This window comes from Paroedura picta, chromosome 8, assembly GCF_049243985.1.
Source record: "Paroedura picta isolate Pp20150507F chromosome 8, Ppicta_v3.0, whole genome shotgun sequence".
Lineage (NCBI taxonomy): Eukaryota > Metazoa > Chordata > Lepidosauria > Squamata > Gekkonidae > Paroedura > Paroedura picta.
In genome coordinates, this window is record NC_135376.1 from 52,507,059 (window position 1) to 52,528,859 (window position 21,801).

Genomic DNA, 21,801 nt, shown 5'->3' on the forward strand with positions numbered 1-21,801 from the left:
AACATAGTTCAGTCAAAATTTAAAACTGGGTGTTTAAATGTCTCCTACTGAATAAGAAATACTTAATTTTGGTTTTATCATGACCTTAGAAAGCAAAGAAATGAGTCATCCACCAAAAATGAAAAAAATAAGTAAAATACTTCTTTGTACTTTTTAGTCATCATTTCCCCATGTTGAGGAACTGGGCCACTGAAACTTAAACTACTTCCCCATACTTTCCTAATGGGAAGACAGAAGACTGATATGGCAACATCCTCTCTGATAATTTACTCCAAAGAAGATCCATGTTGGAAACGCTTCCTGGCAGGACTCACTGGATCAGGATACTCTGCTTGGGAAATATAGTTAATAATTTGCAAGGCATAACTCTATTCTTTAACTACTTCAGGATGACTTTCAGAACAACTAGGAAACAAGGAAGCTGATCATATAACGTGGAAAAGGCATGAAAATTGTATGATAAAAATGATTAATGGTCTTTTCTATCTGCAAGTTATTCCTCTAACTGTCTTGTTTGGGAATGCACCAGCTTATGTAAGTATCTTTTTTAAAGGATTTTATTTTAGATGGATTAATGAAATCATGTCAGAGCCATAGCAGATTTTATTAGAAATAAAAGAAAGGTGTTCATGCTGACATTGTATGTATTTAAATTTTTTAATTATTTGGTATTCTAATTTTAACCTACCATCTGGAAAGACTAAAGGACTAACAGAATATTTTTAGAATGTAAAAGTGACCCACATATGACCTACTTTTAATAGTTTAAATCCCCAGCACTTTCTATTGGTTTCATTTTTTCCCAATAACTGAAATTTCTACATCATGTTACTCTACTTGGATGCTAATCTAACAGGGCAAACCTTAAATACTATTAAATATAGAAAGCTGATTGTGTATTAAGTGCATGTCTAAACCTACATTAAAGAAACAAGACACCGCAAGGCCTGAGTTCACTCTGATAAGTTCTTAAATTGGAAGCTATTAATTTAAGTTTGGCAGTATTTGATAACACTTTAACATGTAGGTCCTAACCACAGGGTCCTAGGAGACAGCAACATTGAATTACCAGGGTCTTAATTTTGTGTAGAGCCGCTTAAGTGTTCCCTAAATTGTACAGCAGAGTTCATAGTTGTCATTTCATATATCATTTAAGACTTAAGCATAATAAAGCACAAGTTGTGGATGAAATGGCCTTACTTCCAAGTAAGCCTGCTGGAGATCAGGCTGCAAATGTTTAGGAGTTTGCTCTTAGTAAGTGTATGACCTATCAGGCAACTGTTCAGTGCATACAAGATAATGTCTTCTGTTCTGCTGCATTGTGATCTCTAGAGGGGTAGGAGGAGAAAGCAAGTTGCCAATTCAGCAAGGTTCATTGATCAAGGGAGGGCAATATGCTCTTTCTACAGGATGGGCTGGGGTCTGCCTGAAGCTACAGGGCTGCAAAATGTCTTAGATAGATGCATTAGCAAATGTTGCGCTGATCTGTTGTAGAGGGAAAAATTCTTTTTGACCCCTGAAGGCAATCAGCATATGCCCTGAAGCATGAGAGTTCCCTTACAGCTAAAGAGTCTTAATAGGTTTCCATAAGCTTTAAGTCAAGCTGCATAACCTGCATTCTCAGCACAGATACAGCAAAAGGTTTGATGCGGCAGAAATCTTGTGTCAAGCACAGAGGAGGACCTGGCTTTTGGGCTATAACAGAAAAAGCTCTGTTGTCTCTGTTTTTAAATCATATCTGCTTTCTATAGAAAGCACATTGCGCAAAGCACAATGCCACAACCTCAGCTAAAATGATGCCAAATGTTGATAATGCTCATTGTTAAATGATACAATATGCTCAACTTCAGGATGGGGAAATACAGCATATCAGACCTGTAACTGTTATATCTCACAGCATTTCCCCTCCCTTTCTATCTGTTTCATTCTACCCTTCCTCTAAAGAAAAACACATGGTTTTCCTTGTGACACACTGTCTACTCCAGTTACTGCCACTGCTTGGAGTTTCCATTCCTTTATGCCAAAGGTACCCTTGAGAGATATTTACAGACCAAGGTAATCAGTATAGTCAAGAAACAGGTATTTTTAGTTTTAAATAACAGAACAAATCCCAGTTAAGCATATAATATAGTAAAAATAGAATTGCACACAAACTCTGCCTCTTGTCACTGTATATAGCCAGTGAAGATTTGGTATTTCTGTTACATTTTTATTCATCACATGCATTTTCCTTGCCTGTTCTAGTAACCAAGCATTTTCAGGACTTTCTTCCTCCCCTCTCCTTTCCCAGTCTTCTGCAGTCTCTTCAACCCTATCTCTGCCCAGCTGCCCCTTCTCAACCCCCCAGTCTTCTCAGTTGCCTCTTCCCCTCTTTTACCAACCAGGCACACAATTTACCAGGCTAACCAGGAACATTCTCCAATCCTGATGTTATCACTTAAATTCACTCCTGGCACGTTTATATTCCTTTTAAAACTTTGTCACTGTTGCTTTTTAACTGAAGCCATTCTTTTATCACCCCATTTTATCCTCTCCCATCAATCTTATGAGTTTGGGCAGGCTGGAGATAGTGACTAAACATAAGCTTCTTTGCAGTGAGAAACTTTACCTTAATCCTCCAGTAGTTGTTGAACACACTATTGTTTCAACATTGACTTTTCCAAAGAGTCACAATCTTTCAGAATGGTAGGCTACTTTGCTGATTTATCAGTTTCTTTTTTTTAAACCCTATAATCTGCACAATTGTACAGAAAATTGGGAAACACAAAAACTGGAACACAAGGTATTTCTTAGCATAAGAAGCATTTGGAAGCACAGAGCATCATGGTCAGTGATGGCTGCAGACTAGGGTTGCCTGGTCCCTACTGGCCATTGGTAGGTGGGTGGGGTATTGTTAGATTCAGGGTGGGAATGTCCTGGAGATTTGTGGGTGGATCATAAGGAGGACAGAGACCTCAATAGGATACAATTCCATAGAGTCCACCTTCTAAAGCATCTGCATGGGAACTGACCTCTATAGTCTGGGAATGAGCTGTAATTCCTGGTCTCAAATGGAGACCAGCATTCCTACTGCAGACCTAAAAACCACTCCCCTGGGAGTAAGCACCAGTCAACAAAATGTTACTGACTTCTTAGATTGCTTTCCCAATTTCATTGTTTCCTATATGTTATATGGAGCAAAAAGCATAAAAAGGTAACTTCTTTTTATTCCTTTTCTCATCACCAAGGACAGCTGGATCAGGACTCTTAGCTTGATCCAGCTTATTATGTTATTTGGCTGGTTCCATTTTTAAGTAAACTTGTTGCTGCGAATTTCTATATAAGAATACTAACGAAACACTTTATTGTGCCATCCATCTTTGGGTTTTCTGAGAAAATCATTCCTGGCTGAGATAGAGGGTGAAATGCTACTGGGGCAGTCTCTGTCACTTGAGCATTTTGAAAACTCGACTGGCAGAGCTGGGCAAGTGCTCAGTCACGAAGACGACATTGTGGGGAGATTTGAAAGCAAACTTCATCCTTTCCTGTCAGATCTGTTTTGGGTGTTGCTGACCTAACTATAGGATTGTCAGCCTTCAGGTGGGACTGGAGATTACAACTGGTCCTCTGATTACACGGATCAGTTCCTCTGGAGGAAATGGCTGTTTGGGAAGGTGGAATCTGTGTTATCATACCCTTATAAGGTCTTCCTAGCCTCCACCTCCCAAATCTCTAGGAATTTCCAACTTGGAGTTGACAACCCTATTGTAATGGTAGAAGCAAGTAGAAGAGACATCTGCTTTTATAATCTCTCCAATAAAAAGTGCTTAATATTCTTAACAAGATGTTATTTACCACGCAATGATAAAACCTTACAGGTCAACCATTTTAGAAAGCCCGCTTAAGCCATAAAGTGGTGTTGGGGAGGGGGAAGGGTAAGTATGAAGCTGTTTAGGTGTTATGATTATTTACATTTTGCATGTTGCCTAAAGACTTCTTTAGCAGCATGACATCTCTTCTAGGTTCGCCCTGGACATCATGCTGTTAATGCAATGGCAACTTCCCATGAGTCCACATCCTGCTGAGTGTCAGCCTGTGCCTTGTAACCATAGAACATGAGCAGGGGGGAAGGAAAAATTCTGCCTGGATAGTGATAGATTCAGCCAAAGCAAATTGGAATAATTTCCAAGAAAACACATTTAATATTGCATTTCAAGTTATTTGTGCACTTTGTGCACTAAGCAACAAATTGAAAGTGGAGCAGTGGGGAAAGAATTCCAAATAACAATATTTACAATATTTACATATTTTTCACCAAACTTCCTCAGTGGGTTCTGTGGAATTTACATGCAATGGAGCTCCCACTAAACCAGCTGATGTAGAATGTCTGTACTGTTGCATGTACATTCTACAGAACCCTCTGAGGAAGCTTGGTGCAAAATGCTTAGGGGTATTGTTATCCAGAATAAAGAACTATTTTCCCACTGTACCATTTTTCCTTTGTCTCTTTGCTCCTGTGGGTGGCGCCATTCATTCTTTCCCTTCATTGTTACCTACTAACAATAAAAATTGTATTTTGGTAAATTTGTCATATTATAACTTTTGTTTTAGTTATTGAAGCTATGAATTGGATTCACTCCTGTTTTTCCTTCCATGTGATATAATATTTAGAGCGGGGGTCTCCAGTGTGGTGCCCATTGGTGTCACGGTGCCTGTCGATACCTTTCCTATTGCCTGCCAAGTGCTTTTAAAAAGTGAGAGAGGCCAAGTGAAGCTTTTAACCAGTGAGGCCTCTGATTGGCCTCTGGTGACTTGATTGGCTGTGCAGATTTTTAAAAATCACTGCTTTGGCAGCAGCTGCCACCACATTACTGTGTAAGCCATGACCCCCTTTTTGTGGCTGGGTCCACCACTTGTTGCAGCCGTTTTGTGACTATACTCACCACAGTATCAGAATTCCAAAAGAGCTCACAGGCTTTAAAAGGTTGGGGATCCCTGGTTTGGAGTATAGGACAACAAAATTGCAGGTCAAAATTTCCATTCTGTCATGGGACTTTGTTGGATAATCTTGAGGTAGTCACACATTCTGTTTCAAATCTCACAGGATTATTATGAGGATAAAATGGGGACAGGACAAGTAATATAGCTGTTAAACTTCTTGGACAGAGAGCTGTGTCTGTCCATCCATCTGTCTGTCTATCTAAATTGTATTCATGTTGGACAGAAGAAATGATTTATCTGGTGTGAAATAAAAGCTAGATTCTCATTCACTTATTTTCTGACTTTGAAAGACAAGCCCTCCCTCTTCTGGCTATGTAGAATATAACATGCCAAAAAATAGGTAAGAGCATGGTGGGGGGAGACTCTGAAACGGAAAAAACACTTACTTTAAATTATTTATCTCCAGTGGTTATATAATAGTCACTCTTATTATGTATGCAGATTGATGAAGTGTACTCAATATATGAAGTAGATCAGTAATATTGCCCAGGAAACTGGGCAAAATTCTGCTACAGTACAATATTCTAAGCATTAACAAAAATCATAGCATTTGTACAGGCATTAAAAGGAGGGGCTCAGAATCATGGTGTTGAGGAGATTGCCCTCCAGGGCTTGCCATAATTTTGTATTTGCTAGATTACAATTGCTGTTATCACAAAGATTTAGAACATTCCTATACTTCTGCATGGATGTTATGATGATACTTAAGAGCGTGTAACTGGAAGTGCTGCTTTCCCCATTATTTTATTCCTACAGTTCCATCATACAGCAGTGTAAGCATCCGTAACTGTAGCAAGCGATCAGGTTGCCCTACATAAGTGATATATTCTGTGGTCCTAAATTCAGTTATACTTTTCCAAGTATACAGAAGTCATTTTATGATGGTGATTGCATTTATTTCAAGCAAACCATCCACCATTTTTTTAAAAAAATTGGAAACAATTGCATCATAACACAATTAACATGTTAAAAATGGCAGATGTCTCAGGAACAACTGAGTGGGACAAAAAGGCAGGAGGTGGGGTGAACATGTGTCAATGATGACATGAAATGGTGGCATGGTGGAACAGCAAGTTCTAGTTTGAGAATTCCACTCTGGAAAAGTTAAGATTCAAAAGAAAAAAACATTGTTATTCAGAAACCACGGGGTATATTCGGATCTACTCCTGGGGAGACAAAATTCTTCGTGGCAAGTTTTGCATTGTTCAGTTCTTTAATAATGTCAATACAGGGGTGTCGCCTTCTCCAGTTCAGTGTATTCTTTGCCCAGGAGTTATGTAATTGAGAACTGTAGTATGTTCAAAATTACTATGGGAACATACATTTACCTAATTTTCAAAATGGTTCTGTTTTATTAAACTGGGCCGCTGTATAATGAAAAATTAAAGTCTGACATTTCTTGAATACTATGCTTTATTTATTATTATTCTACTATTACTTTACCATAGTTACTACAGTTTTGTTCCCTACACAGACCTCGGGTACCCTGTCGTCATTGTTTGACCTACTGATTGGTAAGTGATACATGTCTTTTGTTTTGTAACAACTATTTTATAAAGTGTAGGCCCTGGGGAAGCGGTTATCATTTGAGCGAGCAAGAGACTAAGTGCAGGTTTGATTGATTTGTGGGGAAGTAAATGATTTGTGGTTGAACATGAGACCTTGCGGAATGTAACAAAGGGCTCAGCACTGTATATACACACACATCCTCCCAATATAAATGCCGGATTTATATAGGGGTGGGTGCTTACCCCTCTCCATGTTTAGAAATCTATACCAAATCAGTTGCATGAGCTTTCATTTAACTGAAAACAAAATTGAAAGCAGAAAGATACAAAGATCCACCACCAGTGTTGAGGTGTGTGTGTGGGGGGGGGGGGAGTATGTCCTAAGCAGTTTAGAGGTCAGATCTACTGTCCATAGAAAATAGTAACCCTTTCAAGTTTAAAGGCCAGGCACCTTGCAAATGAGTGCAGAGAACAGGTATACTGCCCAAAATTTTCAGGGTGCCCAATTGTTCAATGGCACTTCTGCTCTTTACCATTTTAAAAGGATATTATTTTCTATGGGACCTCCAGATTAGTCTGGGGAGGAGAGTTCTTTCCCTGACACTTCCAGCTCACAGGGTGAAATGAAAGAGTTAGTTTTTATTTATGGTTTGGGCATAACACTGAAGAAAGTCAGGTAAAGATTATGTTTCTTTTCAATTGAACTTTAGAACTGTTTTCCTATTCCAGCTTTTTATAGCTTTAAGCTGCTCTTTGCCACAGCTCCACTCAGCCAGATACATGTCTCAGCTCCCTAACTGCCCTCATCCACTTTCTTAACTGCCATTTTCAACTAATTCTCTCCCTCATTACAAAATTTGAGTCCAATGGCACTTTTAAGACCAACAAAGATTTATTAATTTAATTAATCTCTCCCTCACTAATACAGTTTCAGCTCCCACTGGCTAATCTCAGGGAGAGGTGGAACCTAACCTGTCTGTCAATGTATATACAAAAGTCAGATAAATCCTAAAACAGTTAATCCAACAAGGCACAGGTCAGAGCTCATTCCAAAACCTACTTCATGGTGATCACGGTGGCAGTTCCCTACCATCATTGCATCTGCATAAATTTGTAGAACTCTTCTAAGTTGTCAGGGATCTATTGCTTTCTGGTATATAGGAAGAGGTGGACTGGTCTGCAGGCTGCTGCAATCATTTTGCTAGGGTGACTATTTGTCCAGTTATGCGAGATACCTTTCAGATTGTGCAGTCTGAGGTTGTGGGTAAGATACTTGAAGTGTGAGACCTAGCAACTTTTTGTATGACCTTTGCCCCACCTGGCTGCTTAAATCTTCTGAGGGGAGTTGGCAGACTGGTTCTCAGAGACAGTAACCACCTAGGAGCTTGGGTAGTTTCTCCTTCCATGGAGCAGGAAGCTGTGCGTCCACACCTTTAAAAAAACCATTCTGGTACCAAGAGAGTTGAATAATTACCATCTAGTCTCAAGTGTACCATACTTGAGTCAGATGATTGAACTAGTGATAGCTGGACAATTTCAGAGATTCCTGAATGAAGTGAATTATTTGAACCCATCAGATTTCAGACCTGGTTATGGGACTAAAATGGCCTTGATCATACTGGTAAGTGTTCTGCCTAAGCCAGCCTTTCTCAACTTTTTACTGTTGAGGAACCCGGAATCACTCTTCAGGCTTTGAGAAACCCCAGAAGTGGCACAATCATGCAGAATATGACTGGGAAGCATAGCTGTGTACATGTTCTTCCCTCCCCCTCCAGGCCCATCGTTGGCCATTTTGGGAGTGGGGGGGGGGCAGACCAACATGACCATATATGGTCACATCACCCAATAAATGTTTAACAATTTTTTAAAAAAACCTTAAAATCAATTAACTCCCACCATTCAGGAACACTTCTAGGTCAATCATGAAACCACAGGGTTTCATGAAACGCTGGTTGAGAAAGCCTGCTGTAAGCTGTGTACATGAGTGGCCATTTATTATCAGAGGAACTGACTCCCCCTCCATTCCTGATCTCTGCCCAGAGGGGGTTGGCCTGTCACAATACTCAATTCAAACCTCTGCAGAAGTTTCTTTGCACTTACTTTTCAACCACATTCTCAATTTGATTCTTGATAACACAGACTCAACAGCTTCTATGTTAACAGAGTATCAAAAGTACTTATTGCAAGATTTGTCACCTAGTCCCATAGGTGGACCATGCAACGGTGTATATAACTTTCCTGAGCAGGCAATTAATAATTTTAAAAGCCATACAAAGACACCAAATAAGATATAATATCCTTTTAGACAAGGTGCCCAGTTAAACCTACATGTCAGAGAGGCGCATACCATCACAAGGAAAGGCAGTTAAATTGTAATGTTTAGAAGGGATGTCACACAGTATAGTTCCTTTATGCAATTCTAAAACTACAGAGCTCTTTCCCCAGGGATATTCATTATTCCCTTTCTGTCATTGTTTTCAACCAGTAGGTGAAGGTGGGTTTTTTTGTTCCATCTGGCATCCCTCCCCCCATTGGTACCTCCCTCCAGCCACAGATTTTAATTATGTTTTTCTATGGTTTTAAAATATGCATTTTAGTTTTGTTTTAATTGTTTTGATGATGTGTTTTTATAATATTTGTTTTAACTGTAAGTTACCTTACAGAAAGCAGCAGTCTAATTTTTGAAAATAAATATTAGGCAGTTTTAAACTTGAAAGGCAGTCTGCTTTTTCCACAACACAGAAAAAAGTTACTCTTTGAAAACGTGCATATAGAATGCATCAAATTTTGGGTAATTGTCATATTGCAGAGAGAAACGTTGGATCACAGCATCCTTAAATATGTTAAGGTTTTTCAACGTTTGCAGAGTGAAGGATCTGATTCCACAATATGTTAAAATAAACCCATGTATCACACTTTGTGCATTAATAATGTTTATATCTTTAAGTTGCTTTTACTTTACTAAATCTATGACTTGCTATGAATAATTTAATGACCTGAGCAAAAATATTTCTTAAGTAAAGAAAAAAAGAGGTTAACCAGTGCATAGAAACCAAAGAAGAGGAGTATTTAAAATGAAGAAGGATTATGGGATTTCTTTAGTTGTGTAGCCAGGCAGATGAAAAGTTCATCGCTGAATGGAAAATAATTTCACCTTTGAATATATATTGTTAAAGAAAGATATTTTGGCATATAGTGCCAGACTGTAATTCAAAATCAATTGACAGTTAGGTGCCAGAATTTATAAGTAAACTGAGAGACTTGATATTATGTAGTGTGCTGCACTGGAACATTATTGGAGATATTTTTGAAAAATGAAGAACAGAAAGATGTTGAAGAAAAAGTGTTCATCTGGTTAGAGCTTCCCTCTGGATTACTAGATAGAGCCCATCTTGGGATTTGGGTAGCCACATAATTACACCTATGTTTCCTCAGAGCCAGTTATGCACTTATGCTATACTACTCTCACACAGATCGGACATAATTCAGAAATTCATTAAATGCATAACAATTCAATACAATCACCAAATTTAATTAAAAAAATATTATTTCTTGATGATACTTTGTTTTCTGGTTGCTAAATAACTCATTTTTTAATGAGAAAGAATCATACTGTTCAAACATGAAGGAATGTGGAGTGTATTTCCCCTTTGGTTAATTCTCTTAGTGTGATTCTAGATGTTGCACTTTATAGGAATGGTGTGCAACATAAATCTATAAATACTAATTGCTTGATCAATTTTTAATAAGAACAAGTATGTACAAAGATTTTGTTATTCACTATTACATTTTAAAATTACCTTTCCTTTTACCCATATCCCTGCGGCAATATGTTACGTATAAAAACCATGATAAAATAAAACAAATCAAGATAATGGGAAAGCAGCATTCTCATATCTGGCATTTCTGGGGAAATTTTAGAAAGGACTGCTGCAGACCTAATATCAGCATTTCTGGAGGAAGCTTCAGTCCTAGATCTGACCCAGTCAGGTTTCTGGCCTGGCTACGGGGTGGAAACAGTGCTGGTTGCCCAAACACATGACCTCTGCCACAAGCTGGACTGGGGCAGGTTATCTCTCCTTGTACGTCTTGACCTTACAGCAGTGTTTGACCTAGTCAACCACAAGCTCTTAGCTCACTGCCTCGCCAGTGCCAACCCTCCAATAGCTGATCTCTTTTCTATGAGGTTGTGGACAGAGGGTAACAACTGGATAGAGACAATCAAACCACTGTGAACTCTCTTGTGGAGTTCTTCTCTCCAATATTATTTAACATATTTATGTACTCTCTTGCTCAACTGGTGTGGAGGCTGGGACTTGGGTGCTATGCAGATGACACCCAGCTTTTTTTCCTGATGGAGGACTGCCTGGATTCTCCTGCAGAATCAATGCTTAGCCAGTGCCAACCAGCTAGTGATCCCTGGCCCCAAGGAAGCACGTTTGGCCTGAAGCAGTGACAGGTCATATTCTGTCCTGGCCTCCACCTGGTAGAACAAACTCCCAGAAGAGATCTGGGCCCTGTCTGAGCTATCAAAGTTCCGCAGAACCCACAAAATAGAGCTGTTCCATTAGGTATTTGGTCAAGGCCGATTACAACATATAATGGGCCTCCAGAACCAGTTTGGTATAGTGGTTAGGAATGCGGACTTCTAATGTGGCATGCTGGGTTTGATTCTGTGTTCCTCCACATGCAGCCAGCTGGGTGACCTTGGGCTCACCATGGCACTGATAAAACTGTTCTGACCAAGCAGTAGTATCAGGGGTCTCTCAGCCCCACCTACATCACAGGGCGTCTGTTGTGGGGAGAGGAAAGGGAAGGCGAATGTAAGCTGCTTTGAGCCTCCTTCAGGTAGAGAAAAGCGGAATATAAGAACAAACCTTCTTCTTATCCAGACAAATGCACTCTATGGGATTGCACACAAATTGCCACTGAACATATTATGTTATGTTATGATTGATGAAGTTATGATCATTGATTCAGTTCTTTGTACTATTACTCATCTAATGTTTTCTGTAATCCACTGTTTTCTGTGAACCACCCTGAGCTGCAGGGGAGAGCAGTATATAAATACAAATAAATAAAAATAAATAAAAGAGACATGAGTAGTAATAATCCCAACTGATATTATCTCCCATCTCTGGGTTTATATACAAAATTTAGAAGCCACCTTTCCAGAGAACCTGCTTAAGGCAGTTCACAAAGTGAGTCAGGACCAAATAATAAAGCAGCATAAAATCATTAATATTTAATAAACCATTAAGATTACAAGCATGACCTAAGTGTATATTTTTTAAAATTAGCAGCGCTCCTAAAACACTGCTCGGGCTGGAATAATCTGCCCAGCTGATGAATAATTTGCCCCAATTGCCATTGAGACAGAGGAGTCTTTTTTTTATTACTATTTTTATATAATTAGTATAATCCATAGATAAATGTTCATATATGAAAACCAGATGATCAAAGAATAAATAAATAAAAATCAAAGAATAAATAAATATGATAGTAATGTACACAGTATAATATGCTGTATGCCATGACTGATCTTGGAAGTATTTAATATCACTTATGCTCTTTTGTGTGCTCTTTTTTTGTCAGAGCATATGATTAAATTGGATTACTCTTGAGAGTTCGTATTTAAAATACCACCCAGTATCCAAACGCCCTCAGCCAATGTGATAACCTAGTTGAAATTAAACGAAAATTCTTGACCTTAACATAAGTGGTCTGGGAAAGAAAGAGCATACCATTGTGCCAGGGAGTCCTGGGCTCAGATACTTTGCTATTATTATTATTATTATTATTATTATTATTATTATTATTATTATTATTATTATTATTAGCCTTATGCAAGGAAAGCATTTAAGGGCAGACTGGTGGTGATTGCTGCACCTGTCTTGAAGTTGTAGGAATGTGCAAAGCCCTGGGAAAAGGGGAACAGTTTTCCAATCCATTAAGTGAAACATCCTGTGACACTTCTGCAAAACAAAACAACTGATTAGGAAGACTCTGCACCCGTTAACCAATGATATGACATTTTCATTGCAAAATAAACAGAAAAATAAACAGAAGCCCTTGAAGTAAAGGACCCAAAGGCCCACAAGCAAAAGGGGGAGTATGAAATAATAGAACAATATTAAAAATAGATCTAGCATAATGATGCGCAACATTTCAAGTGTGGTTTTTGATAAAAAGTCATTTTCCTGAAAAAATATCTGAGACAAACCCTTCAGGACATTTATGTATTTGTTAATTTATTTGCAATATTTACAGTCTGCCTTTCTGACTGGAACTCAAGGAGCATTGTACAGAGTAAGTCAATACAACTAACAGGAGGAGATGTCCAATTAAACATGCAAGAGGATTTTGGATTGTAGAAATATTGGTTTGCATCATGTTGGTGTTTTCTGTTAGCCTTGGTGTAAAAAGAAGAGCTATGGGTCAAGACAGATATTGCCAATATTACACTTCAGATTCTTAGTGATTAATATACTTGCTATTTATTCACTCAGATAATTATATTAATTTCTAACCATTCATCATCCCCACCCATATTATCTGTCCTTCATATATATTAAACCTGGATATATTTATTATGGATGTGTAAATATGTACGTATTGATTGATTAGTCTCAGCAATTTGTTCGTGTCAAAAAATAGCTCACTAAAATAACCTGAATCTTAATATAAAGGCCCCTATGATTCCGAAAGCTTTGTGGGCAGAATTCCTCACTACCAATTACTGAACAAAATGAGCAAATGATCCAAAAAGAAGTGCTCAGACAATGTGAACAAAGAAAGACTAACAACTGTGAGAAAATGTAAGTTCCTAATGGTTGGTGCTATCATATGGTCAGTTCACATGATGTCATCCAATGTTTCATTAGGAACTAATAAAGGCAGGTGAGACAAAACAAATCAAGGAGAAGTCCTCAAGGGGGAGAAACTACAGACTAAAAGGTTCTCTCAAAGCATCCAAAAATGGAACTATTGTTCACTCAAGGAAAAGGCCCTGTTTGTTTCATCTGTAGAGTATTGAGATAACATACAGACCTTAAAAGTACATGTGGAGCCAAAAATACCTTTTCTTAGAGAAAGTTTAATAAATAAACAGAAGAAAATCTAACTTCTGCCAAATCCTCCTACGCAATGTCAGCTTGAAGTCTGAACTCCAGGCAAACGTTCTCTTTGTTTTTCCCTTTTCTATTGTACCGCATTAAACTTTATTTTCTTGGTGAAGACAATGGTCTTATCTTGGAATGAGATCCTTATTCCTCAGCCCGGCGTGCACTCCTGCAGCACTTTCATATTGCAAAGACTCGACTCTTATGAAATAATGAGCGAAGAAAAGAAGTCTTGACTTGACATAACGATAAATGAGGTGAAACTTTTTTTCCCCGTCAAGAAACCAGGGTTGGCGCGTAGAAAAAAAAGGAAGTTCTATTTTAATATGAAATATAAAGCATCCATTGTGCAAAAAAGTATTTTTTTTTCATCAGAAGCAAAAGAAGAATAAAGATAAAGGCTGCAACAGAATGAATGAGTTGAGAAAACTAAGATAATGTCGTTGATAATCAGTTCAAGGCGAAGCGTTATCCACCAGGCCATCGGCCCAACCCTAGGGGAGAGCTTTTAAAAGGGTCCCTGTGTGCATTTTCACTCTCCTCATTACCATACCTGCTCTTTGAAACTCACCAGTGGTTCCAACAAACTGCAGTGACACCTGCCGGAAAGAGCGGATGACCCGTCTTAATCAACTACTTCTGTGAAAAGTCTATGGAAAGAACTGCCGTCCCATCTTCACTTTGCTGTTCTGAAAGCTATTTGTCAATGGGTATCCTGAGAGCCATGGCTATGAACAAAGATCTGTGCCTGTGTATTGGAAATGTGGCACCATGATCAAAGCTAAGGAGAATCTCCCACTTGTTCCCTTTGTTCGTGAATATGTCCTTTCTCTTATATGGCTACGAGGACTAGAATAATTATCTGCACTTTATCCTTTATCTAAGTAGAAGTATTATCCCAGTAGTGTGGTTTCCGCATTGTCCTGAATGGGATTGGGACCCTGAAGCATTCTATAGGGGCTCCCTAATGAGGCTTTTTCTTTTACCTGAAGACCACAAGCATAGTTGCAATTGCCTCATGGTCATATGTTAGCAGTCTGAATTAGAAGGGTAACAATAATAATGCAGCTAAATGTCAGTCATTCGCACAAAACGTTGAAATGCAGTCCTAAACTATTAAGATTAATAGAACCTTTGCTATTGCCTGCAATAGAATGCAGACTGTGCCCCCAAAAGGGGCTTTGTTCTTCAGTGATATATTGGGAAGTGTAAAATACAGCTGGATGGATTTGGACAGAGTAATTTGAAAATAGAGATTGATTGTTGAAAAGTCAGGTTGAATAACGTATATAAATTTCATCACAACATCTGATAAACATGCATGTCCTCATAAGCATGTTTTCAGAAACATAAGACTTGAAAGCAGTTGTTATATTGTATTACTTGATAAAGTCACACCATAAATTCTGGATGGCAAATAATTCATTTCAACAAACACTTATGTGATGAGGTGCTATTTCCAGTTCATTCACTAAACAGCAGAAGCACTATGTAATTCAAATAAAATATACATCATAGAATATTGGTATCACAAAATCATCTTGTGGTAACTTTATCATCATTCCCCAAAATAATATGAGATAAGGGTGGGAGTCCCATCGCTTTTTACTGGTTATGACTGAATAGTGCTTCAATAAGAGTTTTAGGCTTAGAGGAGATGCACTCAGCCATGAAAGTTACTGAGTGATCTTGGCCAGATAATTATTGTTAATTCTAATGTATTTTCCACAATTATGGTCAAAGTGAAATGAACTAAGAATTTGTTGATGATCCAATCTGAGCTCTCAAGACAGGATAGAATAGAATAAACCATCTGAACTAGCCAAACTGCCAATATGTCCAAATTCATGATTTACTCATATATAAATACTCCTAATATTTGTCCAAGGTTCTAATCCATCAAAACTTTTACCCATTTGCAGAATAAGAATGTTTTGTATGAGAATTATTTTTTTATGCATTTCTATGTCTATCTTCACACATTCCTGACAGATTCAACTGATGACTACTATTCTGAATACAGCACTGAATATGCAACATCCAAACCTACTAACATCAGACTGGGTATATCTGCAAGAGATCCTGACTGGTTCCTTGAATACTTCAGCTACAATGGTATTGGTTCATACTTTCTTATGGGCAAAAGAAAAAAATAGATCCCAGTTCAAAGAGCTTCAGATCTTACTTTGTCTTCTTGGTTATTTGCAAAATGTCATATGATCTGGATATTGTACATATTGTAAGGAGTCTAACTATTACCTGTTTTCAACACAAATTCAGACTATTGCTATTAATTCCACTGTAAATTATGTGTAAGAGTTTCATCTCTCATTAGAATTGAAGTATTTTGGATCAGGATGAAGACATATTTTAATAGAATTATTGGAATTATGGTCTCCTTGATTCAAGAACACCTAAGTAAATGATTTGGTAAGGGGGTGTAGTTTAGTACAGGAGGTCCTAGGTTCAAGTCATTTCATCCTCTATAAATGGATCTCAAGTAGGAGGTGTTAGAATAGACATTTGTAATCCTAGGCCTTGGAGAGTCACTTCCAGTCAGAGTAAATAATTAAGAAAGATCCTTGCAAAGAACTAGATAGGTACAGAAGTTCCCAGAAAAATCTCCATTGAATGTAAATGTTTAATACTACTGGTTGTTGGAGTTTAAATGCCGAGTCAAAATGAAACCAACCCTGGGTTATAAATATTAATTAGGAACAATTAAATGGAAAATAATTTACTGATTTAATGAACAAGCCCAAAATGAACACGCCCAAACTCAGCAGAAGAAGAATTGGGATTATACCCCATATTTTACTACTGAAAGCAGCTTTTCTTCCTCTCCCTACAACAGACACCATGTGAGGTAGGTAGGGCTGAGATCTCTGACAGGACAGTTCTGTGAGAACAGTTCTAACAGGACTGTGACTAGCCCAAGGTCACCCTGTTGGCTGCATGTGGAAGAGTGGAAAACCAAACCCAGCTCTCCAGATTAGAAACCAGCACTCTTAACCATTACATCAAACCAGCTTTCACTGGGAAAACATTCAAAAACCTGCTTTCATTCAGCTGCTATATGCCTTACTGTTATCAGAGTTGTGACTCATATTGCCTCTCACCTGAGCCTCACTGCTTGGAAACCATCTCCCCTTACATGGATGAAAAGACTTCAGGCAGTTAGCTAAAGAGTCAAATGAGGCAGCCAGCGATCTGAAATAGCTTGAAGTGGTTCAGATGGTTCTGCTTCAGTTTGGAACAATTCAGATGGTTTCACTTAGAACTCCTTCCAATACATGTCCAAAGCAGGATAATTCATTTTGGAGCAAAATTCAAAATGTATTCAGCCTCCTGATTCCAGGAGGATCTAGAGGCACTTGGACAAGTGTAACTGAATGGATCGGAAGTAGATTCAGGTGGGTAGCCGTAAAACAAAGTTTGAATCCAGTGGCACCTTTATGACCAACAAAGTTCTATTTGTGTCCATGCACACTCTTTCAGATACATTGGAATGGAAGTTACCAATCTTTAACTTATAAGTAGAGGGTACACAGCAAATTAGCATACATCATAATAAAGCTGTTTGACAGATACAAGAACCAAACTGGAATAACAAGCTTAGTTTATATGGTCACCATTTGTTTAGGTTTAATTCCAGGGGGGGGGGGTAAAGGAAATAAATGTATCAAAATCAGAGATAATTATTCTGCATCTGTCTCCTCCCAAGCATGTAGGCAACAGTACAGCATCCCCTTATTTCAGGTGATGTGATTGACTGTGCAGGGTCCCCAGCCTGTAGGAAGTCCTGAGCTACTTGTTGACTCACACTGTTACCCCTGTTTCATTAAACAAAGTTATAGTCCAAGCTGGTTGACTTATGCAAGCAGCAGGTTTAGATACAAGAAAATGAAATGGACTGGTGTCAAGGAGTTGTAGCCTGAAGCCCGTGGGTTCTCAGAGCAAGTGAGTGCAAATAAAGAAACTAGTATGAGAAAGAGCCTCTTGTAGCGCAGAGTGGTAAGGCAACAGATATGCAGTCTGAAAGCTCTGCCCATGAGGCTGTGAGTTCAATCCCAGCAGCCGGCTCAAGGTTGACTCAGCCTTCCATCCTTCCGAGGTCGGTAAAATGAGTGACCAGCTTGCTGGGGGGTAAAACGGTAATGACTGGGGAAGGCACTGGCAAACCACCCCGTATTCAGTCTGCCATGAAAACACTAGAGGGCGTCACTCCAAGGGTCAGACATGACTCAGTGCTTGCACAGGGGATACCTTTACCTTTATGAGATATGTATATACTAAATATGTATGATATATATAGATATATAATTTATATATATACTATACAATACATAATTTATTAGAAGAAATTTAGAAATATCAATTTGTCACAGCATAATTATTTAAAACCAAGCAAATCAGAAAGCTATAACAGCTACAGTTTAAAGGTTGCATTAGGTGGCACAATCTTACTTTTTTGCAATTGTAAGCTTTAGTTCAAACATGTTTTCTATGATGTTGACAGCAATTCATAGGTGCAAGCCTTCAGTTTCTCCAAATTCATGAAAGCTAGACCAGTTGTTGTTTTGGTCCTACCTGAATCAGGTGATGACAATGAGCCAATCAGAACACATGCCTTTTAGAACCCTAGAGTCTAGAGCAGGGGTAATCAAAATTGCAGCTTTCCAGATGTCCATGGACTACAATTCCCATGAGCCCCTGCCAGCATTTGCTGGCAGGGGCTCACGGGAATTGTAGTCCAGGGACATCTGGAGGGCCGCAGTTTGACTACCCCTGGTCTAGAGAATTACCTCAGCAATTTGATTCTCTCCCTCCCATTCTGCAGCCTTCTGCTCCTGTAAAGCCAATTATCCCATTCCATGCTTCGGCCTTGAAGATGATAAGAGCCCTGTGGGCTGCCATGTTCAACAAGGAATACCTGTGAAACGGAACCACTTGGACATACAGCATATTAACCTTTGAGGAGGCACTGGAGTTTACATTACAGACACTCCAGAACAATATTTTAGAAATGAAAAAGTGCAACTCTCACCCCTTTATTAACCCATTCTGGGCCAAATTGCTTCTGTAATGCATGACAGAAGTAATGCTGTTCCCAAACATTTTCAGATTTAAGTGTGATGCTCGGTTTTGTTTCTCTGCACTTGCTGCAGACTGAAACTGGTGAATATATGAATTACATGGATGCTGCTTGTGCTAGGATGAGTTTAAATTTTCAGTTCAAAATGCAAATAAGTAGTTTTATAACTCTTCATAAATTCCAGAATATGAGCCATATTAGTATGTTGAAGCAAAAAAGTATTCACTTATTGAAGTAAGGTGTCACTAGACAGTCATCTGTAACCAGTAGCTATATATATAAAAGCACGGAGCCCTCCTGGGCGGAGCACCTTCGCTGTGCGCTTCCTGATTGGTCTGGCCTCACTACTGCCTGCCCTCAACAGCCCCGGCCAGAAGCACTCTGGCAAACTCGCCCCCGTTGCGCTCCTGCCCACCATACAGAGAGCTTGCAGGAGGGCTGGTGAGTGCAGAGGGGAGGGCTGGCTGGGTCAGAAAGCCACGAGAGGGCTGTGAGGCCCACCAGAGAGTGTGGTGGGGAGGGCTGGTTGCATTCTCCCTGGAGCGGAGTCCGCCTGGGAGGGCTGTCTGTCACCACCTATCCCAGCCTCACTGGGCACAAAAAGCCTCGGCCAGCCTGGGAGACACTGCAGCAGCCCTTCCCCACCCTAGAATGGGCATTCACAAAACAAGAGAACTGCAAAAAAAAACACACACAAATAAAACAGTGGAATGCATTACAGATTCTTGAGAACAATATTTTAGAAATGAATAACGCTCACAACTTTATTAACCCATTCTAGGGCAAAATGGCTAAGAACACCTCAGAACAGGCAAATCCAAAACACAATGTATTGCCTACACTTCCTTTTTGGGTTGTTGTGCAGCAGCCTTATTTTAGCCACCTTGGGGAGAAAGACCAATGGAGAAAGAGAGATAGAAGCAAGTAGTGGAAAATGCCATGGCTAGGAGCAAGTAAGAGAAGACTTATCCAGCCTCCTAAAGATGGAGACTTTGGGGGAAGGATTGCCAACCCTCAGTTAAGAAATTCCTGGAGCTCTGGAGCGAAGCTTGGGAAAGACAGAATTTGAGGAGAGCAAGAAGCTCAGAAGGAATATGATCGTCTCTAGCCCACCTTCTGAAACTGCCATATCCTTCAGGAAGCTAAACAGTGTTGGCCCTGGGCAGCACTGGGATGGGAGACCACCAAGGAAGTCCAAGGTCACTACTATCCAGAGAGTAAGCCTCTTTGGAATGTCTCTGGCTAGGAAAACACAGCTATGGCAGGAATTGTCAGACTGCTGCCTCCTACTGTTCCCAAAGTCCTCACTGCCACCTACTGCCTCCAAATTCCTCACTGCCTCACGGCTTCTTCCACAGCCCCTAGGAGGGGCGTACCACCCACTTTGGGAACTGTTACTGTCCAGATGAGGGCATCAAAGATGGTGTGGGGTTTGGAGACCAAGATGTATGAGGAAATGTTAGGGGAGCTTGGTCTGTTTAGCCTGGAGAGGAGGTGACAGAGGGGATTTTCAAGTATTTTTCAAGATAGTAGCCATTTTCAAGTATTTAAAAGTCTGCCATGTAGAGGATGGAACAGAGTTGTTCTCTCTTGCCCCAGAGGGACAGACCAGAACCAATGGGGTGAAATTAATTCAAAAGAAATTCCGTCTAAACATCCGGAAGAAGTTCCTCACAGTTAGAGCTGTTTCTCAGTGGAACGGGCTTCCTTGGGTGGTGGGTTCTTTGTTTTTGGAAATTTTTAAAAAGAGGCTGGATAGCCATCTGACGAAGAGGCTGATTCTGTGAAGGCTCAAGGGGGTGGCAGGTTACAGTGGATGAGCGATAGGGTTGTGAGTGTCCTGCATAGTGCAGGAGGTTGGACTAGATGACCCAGGCAGTACCATCCAACTATATTATTCTGTGATTCTATGCCCTGTGTTCATGTGCCTGGGGTGATGATACTGTATTGGGGGCTGCCCTTCACACCTAACAACAACAAAAATAAACTTAAAACACCAACCACTGTAACAACTTAACCTAAGACGGGCAGGGCAAAATGCACCAACCAGTAACGAAATAGCAGTCACAGAAAATGGTTACAACATCAGCATAAGAAAAAACACTGTGGCATAACTGGCAAAACCAACCAAAAATCAAAGGTGCATATAAAAAAATATTTTATTCCAGTTACATATATTATTCTGCAATAATATGCAATGTTCCAGTATTGAATAACTTATTTCATGTCTGCTTTATCATAGCACAATTCATCTGAAAAAATATAAAATATGAAAAATATAGAAAATAGTAACAGAGCCATTACAATATCTAGAAGAGTTACTTCCCATGCGTTTAATACAGTTCATATGCTTACCAGCATGGACGAAATATGTTGCTCCCAAGCAGTGTAATAACCTGCATTGCATGGATCCAGTCTGTTGCATTAGGGGAAACCACAAGCCACCATAGTGAAACACATCTTTGCTAATGGTCCCCAGCTGAATGGAGTAAGAGGTAATTGTAAACAGCTGAATCCAATTACCTGACCTTTGATTGCAAACAAGCTGTCAAACCAATTAACATCAGATAATCTTTGACAGCTGTCAAATCACTGAATCATCAGATCATCTTCAACAGCTGTCTAGAAGTTTTAGATCTTCTTTAACTGGTCTCCAATACTAAGCCATTGCAAAGAGAACTATTTATAACTAAGAATCTATATTAAGCAGATTAAGACCTCCAATGTTGGAATTTTCTTTGCAAATTAATCTTGGACCCCCAAGTTAGAGCAACATTCAACAAAGCAAAGCAAAGTGCTATAAATTGGCTCTTCCATAATAATGCAGAGAACATATTCTCGAAGTCATTTTAGTTGGAATGTTGGCTTCACAGAATTCAAAGAGAAAATCAAAATAGAATTTTAAGTTTAAAAAACAATTAAACAATTGAAAAGCCAGAAAGCCCCAAAGAGAAAAAGAATAAAAAATCACAACTCCCTCACTCACCCGTAGCCACTCACACTTCCGTAGAAACTCAGAGAGTGAGATAAATTAAGAAAAATAAGTTTTAAAAAAGAAGAGAAAAAAGAAAAGGTAAAGTTTTTCAGATTCCCTCCA

General features: G+C 39.2%; 1 protein-coding gene across 4 annotated transcripts in view; it reads left to right on the forward strand.

Moving 5' to 3' along the window:
* The first annotated feature begins 374 nt into the window (after positions 1 to 374).
* The window catches only part of HABP2 (hyaluronan binding protein 2), a 42,520-nt gene continuing 21,093 nt past the window's right edge, over positions 375 to 21,801 (forward strand). For all 4 annotated transcript variants that reach the window (XM_077349801.1, XM_077349802.1, XM_077349800.1 and 1 more), the window contains exons 1-3: positions 375 to 534; positions 6,455 to 6,494; positions 15,602 to 15,724. In XM_077349801.1, the coding sequence (XP_077205916.1) occupies positions 457 to 534; positions 6,455 to 6,494; positions 15,602 to 15,724 (241 nt within the window). In that variant the 5' untranslated portion in view covers positions 375 to 456. The remainder of the gene's footprint in view (positions 535 to 6,454; positions 6,495 to 15,601; positions 15,725 to 21,801) is intronic.